Consider the following 21171-nt stretch of genomic DNA (forward strand, 5'->3'; position numbering starts at 1 on the left):
ATCTCCAGTGTTAAACTGTATGAGGGAACTCAACCTTCTCCATCTAATGAGATTGAAATTATATTTGCACTGCCCTGTATATGCTATTCATTGATCTGGAAAGTTATCTCAGCAGGGCAGGCGTGGAGGAAGAGTAGAACTATAGATCACAGTACACAATGGGATCAGAGATCTTGGGCCAGAGTGCATGGGAAAGTTGGAATTGGAATTGTAAAATAAAATATAAAGCCTCTCTCTTAGGAGAGGCAGGAAATTCAGCATGAAAGTTCACACAGCAGTGGTTCAAGTAAAGACTGAACTTAAATTAAGTATCATTACTAGAATTAAGATATTAGATGGAGGCAAGTGAGATTAGAGTGGTGATGGGACAGTTGACAGTTGGTGAATGATTATTGGACGTATCGGGGGTTGGCTAGTGAAACCCATGCTCTCGCAAGCACTTTGTGGGCCTCTTTTGGTCAGGGACTGTTTGTGGGCATCTCTGTACAAATCCCAGGCACATCTGCATGGTGGATTGGTGGTCCATAAGTACAATTAGTTCTCCATCTTTGGTATTAATATAGTTGTCATAACCCCTATTCCAGTTATCGTGATACATCACTGAAATGGTTTCCCAGCGCAGATACAGTCAGGTGCATAAATATTGGGACATTGACAGAATTTTCATATTTTGGCCTCTATTCACCACCACAATGGCTTTGAAATGAAACAAACAAGATGTGCTTTAACTGCAGACTTTCAGATTTAATTGAGGGTAATTACATCCAAATCAGGTGAACGGTGTAGGAATGACAACGGTTTCTATATGTGCCTCCCACTTTTTAAGGGGCCAAAAGTAATGGGACTATCAACTCAAAAGCTATTTCATGGACAGGTGTGGGCTATTCCCTTGTTATTTCATTATCAGTTAAGCAGGTAAAAGGTCTGGAGTTGATTCTAGGTGTGACATTTGCATTTGGAATCAGTTGCTGTCGACTCTCAATATGAGATCCAAAGAGCTGACACTATCAGTGAAGCAAGCCATCATTAGGCTGAAAAATTAAAACAAACCCATCAGAGAGATAGCAAAAACATTAGGTGTGGCCAAATCAACTGTTTGGAACATTCTTAAAAAGAAAGAACGCACCGGGAAATAATTCTTCTGTCATCCACCACAGTTGTTTTCCGTGGTCTTCCGGGTCTTTTGGTGTTGCTGAGCTCTCCGGTGCTAAGGGGTGTGCAGGTGCACAACCTATATTCATGCCAACAGTTAAAGACACATATATACACAGACACATATATACAGCTACACAAAAAGTTTCACAAACACACACACATATATATATTTATATATTTTTTTTTACACCGACACTATTGTACAGACACATATATACAGCTGCACAGACATATCTGCACACACACACATTTATATATATCAGCCATAACCTTACAGGTGAATAACATTAATTATCTTGTTACAATGGTACCTGTCAATGGGTGGAGTATATTAGGCAACAAGTGAGCCGTCAGTTCTTGAAGTTGATGGGGTTTATTTACAAAGTGTCTGGTTGTAAATCCGGGTGTTTCTGATCATATTTATGACTATGCCCAATATTTAAAAGGGCAATGCTTTTAGTAGCCGTGTCTTGCTAGGAAAAGCATCACCCTTTTACATATCGGGCATAAAAATGATCAGAATAGACCCCGAACTTTGAAGTAGGAAAAATGAACAAGCATTAGAATCTCAGTAACTTTGACAAGCGTCAAATTGTGATGTTTAGACGACTAGGTCAGAGCATTTCTAAAACGGCAGCTCTTCCAGTATGCAGTGCTTAGAACTTACCAGAAGTGGTCCAAGGAAGGACAGACAGTAAACCAGCAACATGGTCATATGCGCCAAGGCTTATTAATGCGCATGTGGGATGAAGGCTAGCCTGTCTGGTCCTATCACACAGAAAAGCTACTGTAGCACAAATTGAGCAGGGGACCAGAATCAAAAGCTGTGCTGGCTTTTTCACAGAACACATGAAATTGCCATTGAGGCCAAAAGCAGGGAAGAAATGAGGAGATAGTGTCGGTCCCAGCTAATAAGACCTGTGGCAGTCGTAGGCATCATCGAAAAAAGGAGTCTGTTTCAGAGAAATCCCTCATTTGTTTGATAGGCGGCCTCAACAGTGGCCTCCTTAGGTGACGACACCTGTGGTAGCTCTCTACAGCTGCCTAGTGGTAGCGCCGCTGCTGCATCCAAGGATGCTAACAGCATCCATCTCTGAATCAGGACCAGAGTACACCCCTGCAACATGCCCGCAAAACTCCCATACAGGGGCCTGTGTGCAGCCTTATGGGCCCTCTCCTCTTCAGCAGAGCAGTAGACTGTGGCTTTGTGCCTGAGTCTACTGCACATGCGCAGGTCTCCGGGAACATGGCGTCCGTGACTTATTTCTGGGGACATCTTTACTGAATATGTGCAAATCACTGGGAAAATGTCCACAGCGTCATTTTCCTGGTGATTAAATTCTATAGAACTGGTCAACGTGGTACTCCTCTGGAGAGGTAAATATAATTTTTATATGAGTGCAAGATGTTCAGTGTGGGCCCCCCTGCACCCCGGGGCCTGTGTGCAGCGCACACCCTGCATCCATTATAGATACGCCAATGCTCCCATAACATGCCTATCAGATGGAAGATCTTTGTGCATCTGCATAGCCACCTCCCAGTCACCGCCCAGGAACACCTATCATTTTCCAGAGTCTATGCATCTCAATTTATCCTGCATCTCTGTGCACACTGCACAGAGGGCCTGATTCAGACCCGCTCACAAGCGCAGGACGCTCGCAAGCGGGTCGATTGTGCCCTACTGCGCATGCGCACGATGGAGGGAGCTCCATCGTGCGCATGCGCGAGACCCGGCGAGCGATGGGCTTCCCATGGGAACGCCTACCGTCTGAAGCCGGCCCCACTGACATCATTAGTGATGTCAGTGGGAGTGATTTTGGCTCTGATAGAACCAAAATCACTCCAGGGCTTGCGGCAGCGAGACCCTACTGCAGGGTCTCCGTAGCAAGCCCGATGGTTGCGATGGTCAAGACCATCGCGACCATCATCATGGACGCTCGCATATGCTGTGGGTGGTCACCCACAGCTATGCGAGCGGCCAGGAGGCCGCTCCAAGTTGAGGGAGGAGGGCCCTGATTGAGAGTGAGCGTTCTGGTCAGAGCGTTCAGCTGTGAATCAGGCCCAGAGACCAAGTGACGCATACGCGGTGCAACTTTAGAGATTTAGACGGATGCACAGTCGCAAAAAAACATCAGCATTGTACCCAACTCAGCCCCTACATGTGGTTATATAGCATCAAAAATATATCACTAAAAGCAGTAGACAATCAATTACTTCTAGCCAGTCACTAGGAATTCCCTTCCCTGTATTAAACCTTTGGCATTATACAATGACACAAGGCTAATAACAACATAACTGTATAAATCACTCTGAAATGTCCTTATTTATCAACAAATGTAATCATGCAGTATTATATTATATTGTATTTGTACAAGCCTTGGTAACATCTGACTTTGCCTATTACCCATATTTGCCTACTTTTGAAAAGTAGTTTCAGGGAGATTACACACTATAGTAAAAAGTGCGGCGCTAGATGTCTGACACCACCCAAAAGGCGTGTCTAGATCCACCTATGGGCGTATCTGTTGCCAATTGGGTGTGTTCTGGACCAAATTAAATTACAATTACTTTATGTAAATACTTGGCATGTGATACCAAAATATTCTGTATTGCTGACATGGAGGCAAATTATGGCCCTCATTCAGAGCCATTGGCTATTTGCGGTCGTTCGTTTTCTAAAAAGGGGTGGCTATTCAAATGAACCGTTCGCACTTTGCGGACTGTTCACGCTTCTAAGTCTGAACGAGCGAGCAAAACATGCGAACGTAAATTTGAAAAATACGCCCCCTGGCCGCTCGCACCATACGTCATGTCCGCTATTTATTAGATTAATCGAGTACATCGACCAGCGTATGAACTGCTCGCTATTCTTGTGGTTGGTTTTTTCAACCACTATTTTGCGAGCAGTTCTGAGTTAAAAAAAAACAAGTGACGTGGTCAATGACGCTGCTGGATTAATTATGCACTCCCTTAAAACGCCCGTTTTGACCTTTAAGCACGCCTGCGATCGGATTTCCACTCCCCGTTTTCAAGCACCTTCCCCTGTTACCACCCACATACGCCTCATTCTGTCACTCAAAATAGCAGGCATTCGCTATTTTGCGAACACATGAATTTTGACCGCACTGACTGGTTCGCGCACGCGTATAGCGATCCGTACGCATGCGCAGTTGGGCAAACATCGCTCGGAGCGAACGAGCTGCCGCTTACGAGTGGCTCTGAATTAGGCCCTATGTCAGTACATTCCCATAGACACGGGCATAAGAGGGCCTTGCAAAAGGAAATGTGGACAAAATAAGAATCTGTTCCCCCACAACGATTCTAATTAAAATTCTTCAATAGATGACCACACAAATATAATAACACATCTTACTATATGCTGACACCCTAGCCCCCCCACTGACATTAATATGTCTCTTCTCTGCCACACTGACATTACTAGATCTCCCCCTACCACATTAACATTATCAGATCCCCCACACACACATAAACATTCACATTAATAGATTCCACCATCCACAAACATGCACACACACACACATTCCCCTCACCTCACCTCTCCTGCAGCACTGACACTGACCACAACAGATATAAAGGAGATTTTTTTGGCTCAACCTCTGAATTGTGAAACACTCACACACAGCTCCTCGGGCTCAGACAGCTCAGCATCAGCTCCTCCTCCATGTGTCCTCCTCGGGCTCAGACAGCTCAGCATCAGCTCCTCCTCCATGTGTCCTCCTCGGGCTCAGACAGCTCAGCATCAGCTCCTCCTCCATGTGTCCTCCTCGGGCTCAGACAGCTCAGCATCAGCTCCTCCTCCATGTGTTCTCCTCGGCTCAGACAGCTCAGCATCAGCTCCTCCTCCATGTGTTCTCCTCGGGCTCAGACAGCTCAGCATCAGCTCCTCCTCCATGTGTCCTCCTCGGGCTCAGACAGCTCAGCATCAGCTCCTCCTCCATGTGTCCTCCTCGGGCTCAGACAGCTCAGCATCAGCTCCTCATCCATGTGTCCTCCTCGGGCTCAGACAGCTCAGCATCAGCTCCTCCTCCATGTGTCCTCCTCGGGCTCAGACAGCTCAGCATCAGCTCCTCCTCCATGTGTCCTCCTCGGGAATGGCTGGGCAGAGAATGCTGGGAGCATCAGTCTCTCCCAGTAGTCTGTGTGAACTTTGGCTGGTGAGTCAGCTGCTCTGTGCAGGGGTGGACCCAGGAGGGATCTCTCTGTAGTAAACGGACTCCCTGACCCTGCGTCTACATCTGGACTCGCGCATGCGCAGTCCGGACTTTCTGCAGCGCTGTGAGGAAAGCGGGGGATTACATCTAGTTTGCGGGGTAGCGGGAGCTCCCACCTCAATTCGGGAGGCACCCGCGGAATTTGGGAGGGTAGGCAAGCATTCTATTACCTGATATATGTTTGTTTCTCTTTCAGCTCTCCTCAGTCTGTGGATGGATTTGACTAGTGGGATGATTAATATTCAGCTGATCCCTCAGTATCCAGTGATCCAGGAATCTGTCACCCTGAGTGTTACTGAGATCACTGGGAGTATTGTGTCTGTCACTTGGTATAAAGGACTAAACACCAGTGCTGGGGATCAAATCCTCACATATATTCCTGATGTTACTCCCTCACTAATTCCTGGGCCTCAGTACTTCCCTCGGGCCAGGCCTTTACCTAATGGCTCATTACTGATCTCAGATCTCCATATAACAGACAGCGGTGATTACACAGTGCAAATACAGACAGAAAAACCACAAGAACAAGCCTCTGTGACCCTGACTGTCTATGGTGAGTAACGTGTAGTCACTGTGCCAGGCAGATGTGTGATGAATAATCAGAGCCGTAACTAGACTTTTTGGTGCCCTGTGCCAGAAAGAGCATTGGTGCCCCCCTCATTTTTCAAAGGGACATAATGCATCCAAAAAAGGGCCATGGCTTCATGGGGAAGGGCAAGGGAAGAGATAGGAAAGGCCAGGAGATGCTGGGGATGAAATAAGAGGAAGCTACAAGCAAGAATGATAATAAACAGAAATTTGACAGGCCCAAACAGCGCCCCTTGACCTGTGGTGCCCTGTGCGATGGCACCGGCCACACTACCCTAGCTATGGCCCTGTGAATAATGATTGGTGCCTTCTCTGTGTGCGGCTGCTGGGTACAGTGGTAGCTCCAGCTCTGCATATGTATATATTACATCAGCCCTTACTACTAGGCTGGAAATCATAGAGTGGGACAAGCAGGCCCAGATTAACAATTCGGCAGATGGGACTACAGCCCCAGGCTTCCACATAAAACTAGGCCAATCATAATGACAGCATGATGATCAGTCACCCAGCTGGCCACATGGTCATCCATAAATCAGAAGTAATAAAATTGTGTTTGTATTTTCCTCACAAAATTATGCAATTTTTCTGCTTATATGTATTTAGGGAGACATTGGGGCTGATAGTTTAGGAATGTACACTCCTACATGTTACTGGCCACACCCACAAAGCACTGGCCACACCTCCTCCACTTTATGGGGTCTATTTACTAAGCTTTGGAGAGAGATAAAGTGGATGGAGATAAAGTACCAGCCAATCAGCTCCTAACTGCCATTTTTCAAACACAGCCTGTGACATGGCAGTTAGGAGCTGATTGCCTGGTACTTTATCTCCATCCAAGGCTTAGTAAATAGACCCCCTAAGACTCAACTGCCACTCTTTGACCATCTGAAAGGTTGGGATGCAATCTCGGTCTGACAATGATGGGTCTTTCTCCTCATTGGTGAGAGACACTCTCGGCCTCATGCAGAATATTACTTACATCTGTTCTGTTAGTGTAAAATATGCTTTCTGTATTGTAAATGCACTCCAAAAAATACATACATATACAACTATATCACCTCTAAAGTCCGTATGACTGGAGAGGTGAAACAGGTTCAGGGGTAAATGCAGAAATATGACAGTGGGGATATATATATATATATATATATATATATATATACACACAAAGAAATGCCCTTAACCTGCGCTCAGCTTTATTAGTATATAATAAATGGCTACAAAACGTCTAAAACAATCCCCCTGTTAGTAGGGGCTAGAACACAATATTTTATAGAGTAGTATAGAAGATGTGCACCAAAGAAAACAAATAACGAATTGTTCACTTCAATTAAATATATAAAAAAAAGTCCAATATAAAATAAGCTCGTAATCCAATTTGCAGTATTATAAATTCTTAGAAGAGATGGATCCTACGGCCGACTTGTGCACTTTATGTATACTAAACACTTCAGTGTGGCTTTTCTCCCATACAATTGGATTTTCTTAATATGAAGAAAAACTCCTTATCTTCTTAAGGAGATAAATATCTAAAAATAAACCCTTGCACCAAGAATACACCCAAAGAAGGCCCAAAGGCCACCATTAATATAAAAATATTTATTATACATAAAATCTTTTTCAATCAACAGTATACAGCCAGAAAGAATTCGTAGTTGTATTGATATAAAATAATATCACACCTCAATATGTATAACGCCCTTATATAGGGTAGATAGCACACACCCTTATATATACATAAATATATATATGGAGATGGAAAATTGCAGCACCAAAAGAGGTAGAAACTCTTACACTGATTTATAAAAAATAATTGTATAATTGTATACACAAATTAGTGTATAGAGGCCCTGATTCAGAGCCGGACGCTCTGAAAGAGCACTCGCTCTGAATCAGGGCATTTTTTTTTTGTGCGGCCTCCTGGAAGCTCGCATAGCTGTGGGTGACCACCCACAGCTATAGCGAGCGGCCAGGATGATGGTCACGATGGTCAAGACCATCGCGACCATCGGGCTTGCGATGAGACCGTTGTGGTAGGGTGTCGTGGCCGCAAGTCCCAGAGAGATTTCGGCTCTAACAGAGCCGGAATCTGTCCACTAACATCACTCATGATGTCAGTGGGGCCGCCCCCAAATGGCAGGCGTTCACATGGGAACGCCTCCGTTTGGGCAGCCACCCCCCGGTCCATCCACCAAAGGGGGCGAGCTGTCACTTAACACCGACAGCTCGCCCCCTTTGTTGCAAGACCCGGATCGACGGATTTCCCGTCGCTAGCCGGGTCTCGCGCATGCGGACAACGGAGCCAGCCACTATCGACCCGGTTGCGAGCGCTCAGTGCTTGCGACCGGATCTGAATCAGGCCCAGAGACCAATGGGAAAGAAAACCTGTATAGATGGTGAGCTACCTGTATACAGCACTCCCCAGCAATAAAGGTGTCGGCTCAATCAGAAGTGCAACACTGGAGATCTGTTGCTGACGGAAACATACAATAATTAAATCTGCATTTGAGCGCCCAATGTCTTGTATATTTTATGTGTATACAAAAAGGAATATTCAATTCCATGTAATAAGGTAATTATTTCAAAGTGCAATATGTGCTAATGTGCAAAAAATGTGATAAAACTCTAATAATCTTTGGTATTTTGTGTATTCGAAAATTATAGTACATTCATACCATAGAGTGCATCATGCAAAAAAAGTAGTACATAATAGACTTTTCTTAATGCTTTTAAAGTGCACCATGTTTATGTATACATTAGTAAATGCAACAATATACCCTTAAGTATCTAAAACAATGATAAAAATAATTGTTTATATCAGTGCATTGTGCAAAAAAGGTGCATACTAGAATTTCACAGCACCTATCATTTTGTGCAGCAATACTATCACCTATTAATATATATAAATATGCAAAAAATGGATACACAATTACTTTGAGCTAAAAGAGCAATTTAATAAGACAATATCTAGACATAAGAGGTGGAGTAGACAATAAGTCAACATGCATTGGACATTTTTTTTAACCACTTGCCTGGCACGGTCGTATCAGATACGACCATACCAGACTGGGCTTTCCCTGACTTGGTCGTATCTGATCTGATACAACTAGTCAGAAATGCCCTGTGGGTGGCTGTTGGAGGAGAATGTTCCTGCAGCCACCAGCCCCAGAGGGACCTCCACGGTCCCTCTGCAACTACATTTTCTAATCATTTCTGCTGATCACTGCTGGGCACAGGGATCAGCCAGCCCGGCGCCTGCTCCCCTCTACGCACACACCCGGTGCTGCTCCTGGCAGATGCCGGGTTAGTGAACTAAATGGAGCCTCTGCTCCTATGTAAGCCCCGTGCAGCCTCTGCCTGCTCCCTCCCAGCCACTCGCTCCCCTCTTCACTGATCAGCTCGGCGCTGCTCCTTGCAGATGCCGGGCTGTTGCTATGAAAGGAGCCTGTGCTCCTGTGGTAATGAATATATAGCCGCTGGCCCCCTGATTAGACCTGGCGCTGCTCCACGCAGACGCCGGGTTATAAGACTGAATGGAGCCTGTGCTCCTGTGTAACCCCAGCGTGGCTACTCGCAGATGCCGGGGTAATGAACACATACACAGCTGCTGCCCCCCCCTGGTTTAGACCTGGCGCTGCTCCTCACAGACGCCGGGTTATTAGAATGAATGAAGCCTGTGCTCCTGTGTAACCATGATGCTGCACTGCCGGGGAAATTCAGAGACTGGAAACTCTGGGCCTGATTCAGACCCGCTCGCGAGCGCTGAGCGCTTGCAAGCGGGTCGATGTTGGCCCAGTGCGCAGGCGCACGAGGGAGCCGGCTCAGTCGTGCGCATGCGCGAGACCCGGATAGCGACGGCCAAGGTAGGCGTTCCCATGGGAACGCCTACCATCTGGGGCCGGCCCCACTGACATCACAAGTGATGTCAGTGGGAGTGCTCTTGGCTCTGATAGAGCCGAAAGCACTCCAGGGCTTACGGCAACGAGACCCTACCACAAGGGTCTCATCGCAAGCCGATGGTCGCAATGGTCTTGACCATCGCGACCATCTTTTTGGCCACTCGCATAAGCTGTGGGTGGTCACCCACAGCTATGTGAGCAGCCAGGAGGCCGCTCTAAAAAAGAGAAGGACGGCCATTGGCAGGTTACAGTGATTTATCCCCGATCCATCCCTTCTCCCCTGCTTACAGAATATTTGGTGCTCTTGAAGTGTGCTGCTCATTCCTGACTGACACAGATCATATGCTGGCCCCTGAAGTGTGTACTGCTCATCCTTGACCCACACAGATCATACTGTATGATGGCCCCTGAAGTATGCCCAATTCATACCTACACACACTTCTCCTCCTTCTTCTCTTCCAAACAACAGGGGTGGGCAATCCTAAGGATTGTTCACTCCTACCTCTCCATATCTTCCCAGCAACAGGGGTGGACAAACCTATGAGGATTATTCACCTCATGATATTGGTGACATAGGGCCTGATTCAGACCCACTCGCAAGCGGCTGTCCACTCACAAGTGGGTCAATGTTGTGCACTGTGCATGCGCACGACGGCGGGAGCTCCGTCGTGCGCATGCGCCAAACGTGACGAGCGAAGGAAAGTCCTTCGCTCGTTGTGTCTGATCAAACGGGGCGTGCTGTCGATGTTGATTGACAGCACGCCCCCTTTGGTGGGCGTGCCGGGGGCGTGCCTCTTGACGGGGGCGTTCCCAAGGGAACGCCTACCGTCAGAAGCCGGCCCACTGACATCACTAGTGATGTCAGTGGGAGTGATTTTGGCTCTGATAGAGCCAAAATCACTCCGGGCCTTGCGGTTGAAAACCTCAACCGCAGGCTCCGGCTCGCAGTTTCGATGGTCGCGATGGTCACGACCATTGCGGCCATCAAACTGCACACTCGTATAGGCTGTGGGTGGTGACCCACAGCTATACGAGCGTCCAGGAGGACGCTCCATAATTATGGAGGGCGGCCCTCATTCAGAGCGTGCGCTCTGCTCAGAGCGTACGGCTCTGAATGAGGGCCATATTGTTGAGAGTCCTGTGATAGTGTAGCTGAGGAGAGAGAGAGATAGACATCAGTGATTGAGATAAGGATACAATTGTTAGATATTACAGTGACTGACACAATTATAAAAAAGTTATAAAAACTGTGATCATCAAAGTACGGTGAAAACCATTATCCATGTATCATCTACAATAAGAGTGCAGCGATGTCCACCAGTGATACAGATTCTGGAAGTGACATGTATTCCAGTGATGAAGAATAACTACTTTTGGATGCCACTCACGAAGAGCAAGATCAAGAGGAGGGGCGCCAATTTTGCGCTCTAGACGCGCAAAACTGTGCTCCAGTGCCACCACAATTTCCCTTCATGGGTGAACACCAAGTGACAATAGAAAGTGGAATTCTGGGATATTTCAAATTGTTTTTTGACCTACACTTGGTCGAATTGATTACTGTGGAAACAAATCGGTATGCTGAACGGTGCAACACCACGCCAGTTTTCAAGAAGCAATGATTGGGTCCCAACAAGGGCTGCAGAAATACTGGTATTCTTATCTCTGCTAGTGCTGCAAGGCTTGATACAAAAACCTCTGCTGGAGTGGTACTGGTCTAAGAGGAATGCCCTGGCGACACCATTTTTTGCATCAATAATGTCCCACAGATGGTTTATCTTACTGAAAAAATTCCTACATTTTGTAGATAATCAGGCTGAAGAAAAAGCCCATCCTAACCCCAAACACCAGAAAATATGGCTTGTTTAGTCCTACTTGTCCAAGAGGTTTTCTGAACTACTGACCCCAGAACGAGACTGTCAGGACTTTAACTATTTCAGTACATAAAGACAAACTACACTTGCCGAAAGTTCCACTGTGGTCGTTGGAGGATCTATCCTTGTTACTGGCGCTCATCACATCCAGTGTACAGAGTGTTAAAGTGATCATCTGTTTCTTAGGTGTCGTCAGGTTGTTGGATTCCTTGATTGCTTATTATTCCAAACCTGATTCTATTTGGGTCACATGTTCTGAACTTCCTATGGATCACAGACCTCTAGTATAAACCCCTGTTACTAACTATGCCTCATATGCCTCAACTATGTCTGTGCAACGTTACTTTCAGGTCTTCCTTAAACTCTGCCAGATCCCCGCTGTGCCTGGTGTATGCTGTGGACCTCGCTACATTCCTGCTCGTGTTCCGGTTCAAGTTCTGATACATGTTATCAGCTGCACTACAGAGCTCAGCATTGCCATTGTTTTTCCGTTGTTATCCTGCTCTATTACTGCTATTCCATTCTACGCTACACTATTTGGTTTACTTGTTATTATTGACTCATACGGACACTGGGGTTACTTCTTCTACAGTTGTCAACTGCACTGTTACAGTCTATCCTACCAGGACCGCATTATGCCTCAGGGCTCAACCCCACTCCGGACCTTCATTACCCCGCAGGGCTCAACCCTGCTCCGGACCTTCATCCTGCCGCAGGGCTCAACCGAGCTCCAGGCCTTCATCACATCGCAGGACTCAACCATGTTCCGGACCCTCATCACATCTCAGGGCTCAACCCTGTTCCGGACCCTCGTCACATCTCAGGGCTCAACCCAGTTCTGGACCCTCATCACATCTCAGGGCTCAACCGCATTCCGGACCCTCATCACGTCTCAGGGCTCAACCCTGTTCCGGATCCTCATTACATCTCAGGGCTTAACCTCATTCCGGATCTTGTTACATCTCAGGGATCAACATTGTTCCGGACCTCCGTCACGATACAGGGCTCAACCCTGTTATTGACCTCCATTCTATCCTGAGGCCCTAGCCTTGTGTTGAACTCGGGGTTCCACCCCACACCAGTTCAATGTGTACTTTGAACTTTGTTTCTCACAGGGGCATTCCCCTGCACCTGTTAGTGCATGTCATGAACTTTGTGTTATTGAGATTTAATGTGGAACTTTGCCATACAGTTTTTGTTCTTGAATTCTTGTTCTTCTATTTACTTTTATTTTGTGTCAGTGATATTTCATGAAAAAGTCATTCCTAAAACCACCTCAGTTTATATTTCCTAGTAAGCCTGACTCTTCCCAGGAGCCTCAAGTGTCTATAGCTGTGACAGAGACATCTCCGTTGATGAAGGTCTACTGCTGTACAAAGGCAGACTGGGGTGGAAGCAGTATATTCCAAGTTAAATATCCAGATTTGGAATAAAAATGTACATGCTGTGTGAAGCAAAATCAGGATACATTTGCCACCAGCATTATATATAAAGGCAAAGGGACTATAGTGGACACATAATACCAAGGTTTACCATTATCTGTGCAAACAGTAATGAGTCTATTGAAACCCTTACTCAATAAGGGATATTGCTTCACAACAGACAATTTTTATACATCCCCTCTATTGGCCGATATATTGCTGACCTATCGGACTGACCTGAAAAGATGCCCCTGAAGCACTGAAGAAGAAAAAACTGCAAAAGGGAGATATTGTAGGCTTTCAACGGGGAAAAGTGTGTGTGATGAGGTGGAGAGATAAAAAAAAGATGTCTGTATCATATCTACAGTCCACAACATAGAACTTGTAGAAATTGAAAAATCCTACACAACCAAAATCAAACCACAGGCTGTTATTGATTATAATTTGACAATAGGTGGGGAAGACCGTGCAGACCAGCACATTACTAATTATCCCATAAGCCGTAAAAGGGGTAAGAAATTTTATATCAAAATATTTACCCACCTATTAGACCAAGCAATTTGGAATGTTTACATCCTGTTTAAAAAAAATGGAGGTGGTAAAATCCACCTATAATTTAGACTGGAGCTAATAGAGAATCACCACACAGCAGAGACCTGCACAACAAAACATGGCCGGCCACCACCTAGCCCAAACCGCTTACAGCTAACAGAGAGGCACTTCCCAGAGTATGTCCCTACTACAGAAAAAGACAATGCAGCCAGAAAATGTGCTGTTTGCTGCTCTAAGAGAGATGAAAGTGGCAAAAAAATACGCAAAGAGACACGATTCTACTGCATAGAGTGCGACGTTGGACTTTGTGCTGTGCCTTGTTTCAAAGTCTTTCATACTGAAAAAAATGTCTAAATGTTCCATTACACTGAAAACTACTGTTACATGAGTTTTATATAAGTCTTAAATAGTTTAAAAGTGTTTAAAGTTCAAGTTCATGAATTTGAAAAAAAATAGCTATTTTATGGTATACAGTGTACTATGGGCCTGATTCAGAGCCACTCGTAAGCGGCAGCTCGTTCGCTCTGAGCGATGTTTGCCCAACTGCGCATGCGTATGGATCGTTATACGCATGCGCGAACCAGTCAGTGCGGCCGAAATTCATGTGCTCGCAAAATAGCGAATGCCTGCTAATTTGAGTGACAGAAAGAGGCGTATGTGGGTGGTAACAGGGGAAGGTGCTTGAAAATGGGGAGTGGAGATCCGATCGCAGGCGTGCTTAAAGGTCAAAACGGGCGTTTTAGGGGTGTGCATATTTAAAACAGCAGCGTCATTGACCACGTCACTGGGTTTTTTTTAAGCCAGAACTGCTCGCAAAATTGTGGTAGCAAAAACCAACCACAAGAATAGCGAGCAGTTCATACCCTGTTCGATGTACTCGATTAATCTAATAAATAGCGGACAGGACGTAGGATGCGAGCGGCCAGGGGGCGTAGTTTCCCAAAAAACGACTGCAAGTTTTGTACGCTCGTTCAGACCTAGAGGCGTGAACAGACCGCAAACAGCGAACGGTTCATTTGAATAGCCACCCCTATTTTCTGGACGAGCGAGCGCTAATTGCGTCCGGTTCTGAATCAGGCCCTATGTTTCAAAATAGAAAAAAAAAACAGAAAAAAAAGATTTTCTTTCATAAAATTGTGTTGAATAAGTTTTAACTAGATGTTTTTGACCTAATTCAATCATAAAAAACCCGACAATTTCGGAGCTGTTTTTGGGAAAAGAATTTGCCCGTTAAGTGGTTAAAAAAATAAATAAATTAATAATATACTGTACATAACACATCACATGAAGTATATAAAAATGGCTTATCAGGTAAAACAATGGTAAGTTCATGAAAGGTGAGAGAAGTCTCCAACGCGTTTTATCCGGGTAACAGACTTCTTGAAGAAGGAAGCACAGGTACATACAGAAAATAATCAAATGAACATAAAAGATCCCAGCACTCCTCTTGCTTGTCAGTCCACTGCAGTGGCTTGCAGCAACAATCAGCCATGCTCTCGCAGCATAGCCCTTTGTCCCTGGCACTACAGCCACTTAGGCCTACTAATTGGCTGCTTGCCGGCATCAGTGCATGGAAGACTAGGTGAATGGGGGGTTCAGAATCCTCCTCTGCTGCTGATTTCATGCTGGCTCTGGGTGACATAGAAAACCCGGAATTCCATATTTCCACTTTGAGCTGTGCAGCCGTGAAAACCCGAAGTTCCAAACTGCTGCTGTAGCTGCAGAATATGCTGGTCTTGTTTTCTTCTCCCTTAGGGGTATATTAACTAAAGTGTGGGTTTTTAGAAGTGGAGATATTGCCCATAGCAACCAGTCAGATTCTAGCTATTATCTTCTAGACGCTGCTAGATAAATGGTAAGTAGAATCTGATTGGTTGCTATGGGCAACATCTCCAATTCAGAAAACCCGCACTTTAGTATATATTTCCCTGCTGATCCCACCAGAATGTGGGCAACTCAGGTGAGAGACCACCCCTCTCACCACAATGTAATATAAAAAAATATATATACACTGTATATATATAGCACTCAAATAAACCAAACAACTTGCTCCAGTGCACAAGTAACAGAAAATCCAGGATAATGAAAAAACTGTCACTTAGAGTCAATAGTCACCAAAATCCACGTATATATAGTCAAATGTTTTCGGGGTCATAGGCCCGTCCTCAGAACAAAATACATACAACAATAAATTATAAAATATTGTTGTATGTATTTTGTCCTGAGGACGGGGCTGTGACCCCAAAAACGTTTGACTATATATATGTGGATTTTGGTGACTACTGACTCTGAGTGCTTTTTTTTTCATTATCCTATATATATATATATATATATATATATATAATATATATATACACATAGTTATATACACATAGTCCAGTATGCTGCACTCACAATTCAGAGTGTATTATCCAGGGTGCTCCACTACAGGCCGCAAAGTCCAAAGTGCAAATAAAAAAAATGGGCACTCACCAATCAGTAGAAAAAATCTCCAATTTATCACTTACAAAGTACATGACTTTAGTCAACATTTCGGTCCCCAAAGGACCTTTGTCAAGACAAGTGAACCACCACAATGCTACCTTAACCAAAGAAGTCCATAGCCCAATGACCCTCCAGTCACCTAAATAGCCACCCCAATTAGTTAAGCACCACCCCCAACACAATACCCGGAAGTAGGAGCATATACATAATACAACAAATCAGTTGTGGCTAATGCCAGTACTTACAATCAAAAATGCATGGCCACCATCAAGTTTTATCGGCAGCAGCTCTGACACATAGTGTCTGTGGCTCATACTGTCCCCAAACATGCAAAGCACGTGGCGCTACGAACCGGAAGTGCCATGCGTTCCACTGCGTGGAACCGCGTGGAACGCACCCCAACTGGAAGTGACGCGGCCAGCCACACTTGGTTGCTAGACAGCGTGCTAAAGCCAATACTGCTAGTGTTAACAATCAGAAATCTATGGCCATCAACAAGAGTGTCAGCAGCAGCACTCTAGTACATAGTAACCATAAAGCATACTGTAAATGGCGCCGCAAACCGGAGAGCCTTGCGCTCCACAGATTGGAACACATCCCAACTGGAAATTACGCGGCTAGCCATGCACAGTTGCTAGGCAACGCACAAACGCTGCTAGTACTGTCAAATAGCAACAACACAGCCACAGATCTGACTGCTGAAACAACACTGGAAATAGAGCTGATGTAGATCTAATCCTGACATCCATAAGTGACTACACAAATAGGTAATAAAGGACAAGGATATACCTATTGACAAGAACATACACTAAACATATATTACAATAATCATAATAAATAACTGTTTGAAAAAACACAAAAACCCAGAAAAATAAATAAACAATGTGTGCCAGCATAGCTAAGTATTCCACATGTACACGAATATCACATATTTGTGCATGTACATATCATAGAGAACTCATCATCATGGAAAACATATATATGCACATACATGTACACGAATACACATGTACCCACATATACATGCACTTCACCACAAAAAAATGCTATAAGGGTGATATTCATTCAGGCCTCTTGGTGCCACAGTGTCCAACTTGAATATCCATCTGGCCTTCATTTTCTTCAGGAGAAGCTCCCTATCACCACCACGACTCGGTGGGGGTACATGATCTATTAGCATGCAATTCAATGAAGCCGCAGGGTGACCAAGTGCCGCAAAGTGTTTGGCCACTGGCTTATCAGAGTGCTTTGTTTGTAAAGCAGCTCGAATTGTCGATCGGTGGTTAGCCATATGGTCCCTAAACGGTCTTGTTGTCATCCTGACATAATAGAGACCGCACGGGCACATCAAAATATAGATAACAAAGTCCAAAGTGCAATATAACTGATGGCAAATTGCTATATTCTTCCCACTGTGGGGATGGGAGAAATGAGTCCCCGTGGCCATGGATCGACACGTAATACAGTAAGGACACCTGTAGCAGCTGGGTCGACGAATAGACAACCAATGTGTCTCTGTCACCTTCGGTTATTGCATAGTAGTTGGCGCAAATTGGGACCACGGCGGTACGCCATCAAGGGTGGTTGTTTGTTAATACTTTTAAGAGCTGGATCAGTGGTGATAATGGACCAATGACATCTGATGGCCTTATTTGTAGCCTTAGCAGCCAAATCGTAGGTAGCAGGGTATATCATTCTTGACGGGTTAATATTTCTTTTGGTGGTAATTTGTAAATGACGCTGGCGTGCCTTTGACAAACATCTATTTACTACTGTCGGTGAGTACCCTCGTGCGAGGAATCTGTCACGCATCTCCAACAATTGTATTTCAGACACATCCTGAGATGTATTATTTCTTAGAACACGTAGAAATTGTGATATGGGGAGTGACTCCTACAGGTTGCTTATGTGATGGCAAGATGCATGCAGCAATGTATTACGGCCTGTAGATTTGCGATATAGGGTTGAGCTCACACCTGTACCATGATGTGAAATGGTCACGTCAAGGAAATTTATAGTATATTTATCTAAATTAGTGGTGAAGCGTATGGGGCCATCGATTGCATTGAGGGCAGAAACCATGTTGAAAAATTCAACATCGGTACCCCTCCAAATCAAAAACAGATTGTCAATATACCTTTCATAACAAACAATCTTTGGGCCAAAATGGCCCAAAATATATTTATTTTCATACTGCTGCATGTACAGATTGGCATACGATGGGTCCAGATTCAACCCCATCGCCGTGCCCAACAATTGAATATAATAATCACCACAGTAGAAAAAATTATTAGAACCAAGTACAAGATCAATTAGCTCACATAGGAACTCAATTGGAGGTCCCACATGCGTACCACTACCAAGACTGGTTCTGACCGCCTCAATACCATCCTGGTGTGGTATCACGATATAAAGGGATGATACATCCAAGGTGGCCAACCACATCACATCAGTAAGATCATTCAGTAACAAAATTTTGTCAAGCAAATCAGTTGTATCACGTAAATAACTCTCCATTGCAACTACACGCGGTTGGAGAAACCCATCAACAAAAATCGCTAGGGGCTGAAGCGCAGAGCCCCTAGCAGATATAATTGGACGCCCTGGCGGGTCGACCAATGTCTTGTGTATTTTGGGTAGTAGGTAGATAATCGGGCATATAGGATGTGGAACTGTTAAATAGGCTGCCACACTTTCATCAATCCACCTATTTTGCACTGCCCTACTAACTACCCGATCAACCCTACCTTTGATCTTATACATTGGATTGGTAGCCACCTTGGTCTAAGTATGTGTATCACTCAACTGGCGAAGCACACCCGGTCATAGTCGTACCAGTCTTGTACCACAACGGCCCCACCCTTATCAGCCTGACGTATCACCAGTGACTCATCATGTATCAATCCATGTAATGCTTGTCTCGTACATAAGTCAAATTGTCATATCTTTTGGAAACATCGGAGATGGACATATCATGTTCCACTAGTCGTAAAAAAGTCTTGATACTGGCGTTACTTGACTGAGGATCAAACGAGCTGGGATTTTTAAATTTGCTAATGGTGTTCATTTCACTAGAGTTTGAGAAATATTCACGAAGATGTAATTTACGTCCAAATTTATAATGTTCTATAGACCAATTAAATTTATCGTGTTGTACCGTAGGTACAAAAGAAAGACCAAGTGAGAGGACCTCTGTTTCAGCCTGAGTAAGTGATCTACTAGAGAGATTATAAATAGGCTCTAGTTCTTCTGTCGCCCCCTTCCCCATTTTCTTGTGTACCCCTGCACCTGCTTGGGTATCGGGGGCCCGTCTGGAACCTAGGCCTTGGCCTCTGCCTAAAACAACTCCACTAGGAGGACGTTGGTTACTCGATTCACTTTCAGAATTTGATTGGGAAGGTGACATATCAAATCTAGCAGGAACCGTATATTTTGGGGTGCCACCTGGGCATCTAGAAAAATTATCGCCCCTAAGCCACCGAAAGACTTGGGGGTTAGTATAGTCAGAATTAACAGTAGCTATTTTTTTATGTTTAAACGTAATAAGGTTCCTCTGATAACTGTTAGTCTGTTCTTGCAATTTCACCAACGAACTCTCAGTATTATCAGTGGTCAAGGTATCAAGATGGCTGCTATTAAACAGTCTTATTTCATCTCTGACTTTGGGCAATTCAGTCCCCACCTCCTCAATTACATATTCACACACACACATGCTTATATATATATATATATATATATATATATACAGAGAAATATAGCACACATATATACACATACATACATATTTGCACATACACACACGTACACATCACACATACTGTACCTTATACACACACACACACACACACACACACACACACACACACACACACAAAGGTCACTTGTTGAGCATGCAATTACAACAATGGGTACAGATGCAGAACAAGCAGGCCTTTGTGTAGAGTAGTAAAGAAATGTCTGTGCTGCACTGGCTGTAACACTGAAGAAATATCTTTACACTCTGCCCCGATTACTGGACCACAAATGTATATGGAGAACATATCCACTTTTCAACCAGACACACCAGGGTAAGGGAGAGGAATATTTAAATCCCACTGAGGATCTATATAGAAGGAGTGGGATAGCACTGCAATGGGGGTGGTGATAGGCCCTCTTTTATATATTTTTCTCTCTCTACACACATTAAACACCACCAGTATTTCAATCACCCCCCCCTCCCCCCCCCCCCGCATTACAGTGCTGATTCACTCCTTCTATCTATGACAAGTAGAGAGGCTGGACACCTCCAAACACAGCTGCACACAACTCCCTCCCCGTGTGTCCCAAACCCCCCCCATGTTTCACTTTGAGTGCACTGTCACAGAACTTCACTTAGGATTTAGTTGGCACTTGTTTTCTTATCCTACTGACTCCTGCTTTTACCACCTACACAGCTTCGGTTCTGCGCTCCTCACTGGTCAGTGCGTGAGGCTGCGATGGTACTCGATGTTATAAATGGTTTTGCGGTCTTGCTAAGGATTATGAATGTGTGTAAGGTAAAGTGGCTGTACTTATCACAGCCGTAGGGAGGGTGCTGCGGCTGGTACCTCCGCACAGGGCGGTAGCATCCAATGTCACCAGCCGCAACCTGTCCGGCTCCGGAGGTCTGTAGAGAGACCTCCTGCAGTGCTGCTTGGAACTCGCAGAGCGACGCCGAAGAAGTTACCCACCCTCCACCCAACCCCAGGTGGAAATAGGTAAGCACTCAGAGGGAGGAGGGGGTGGAGGGGAATGCGAGGGGTGGCAGTGCAGCACAGGGCACACTGCCGTCCAGATACGGTACTTATGTTGTGCTGCATCCACATAGCGATCGCAGTGGATTAGCATACTATCGAGTAATCGCTATTGCAATTGCAGTTGCAATCCGTAACGAAGCAGGCCATTTATCCCTTGCTTTGGAAGGTCCTCTTATAGCAGCATCTGACTCAGACTG

The 21171-nt window shown here is 45.0% G+C and overlaps 1 protein-coding gene across 1 annotated transcript; it reads left to right on the top strand.

Annotated features, from left to right (window-relative positions):
• The first annotated feature begins 259 nt into the window (after positions 1-259).
• Positions 260-5948, top strand: LOC148442033 (cell adhesion molecule CEACAM4-like). The gene is made up of 2 exons (XM_088464334.1): positions 260-341; positions 5584-5948. Exons 1-2 carry the CDS (start codon positions 260-262, stop codon positions 5946-5948), a joined length of 447 nt encoding a protein of 148 aa, XP_088320460.1.
• The last annotated feature ends 15223 nt before the right edge of the window (positions 5949-21171 follow it).

The sequence above is a fragment of the Taudactylus pleione genome, unplaced genomic scaffold (genome assembly GCF_031769625.1).
Source record: "Taudactylus pleione unplaced genomic scaffold, aTauple2 ptg001654l, whole genome shotgun sequence".
Lineage (NCBI taxonomy): Eukaryota > Metazoa > Chordata > Amphibia > Anura > Myobatrachidae > Taudactylus > Taudactylus pleione.

Coding starts and splice junctions, on each gene's coding strand:
- LOC148442033 (XM_088464334.1), top strand. CDS start 260: ATGAAAGTTCACACAGCAGTGGTTCAAGTAAAGACTGAACTTAAATTA. Junction 342..5,583: donor AATTAAGATATTAGATGGAG/GCAAGTGAGATT, acceptor TTTCTCTTTCAG/CTCTCCTCAGTCTGTGGATG.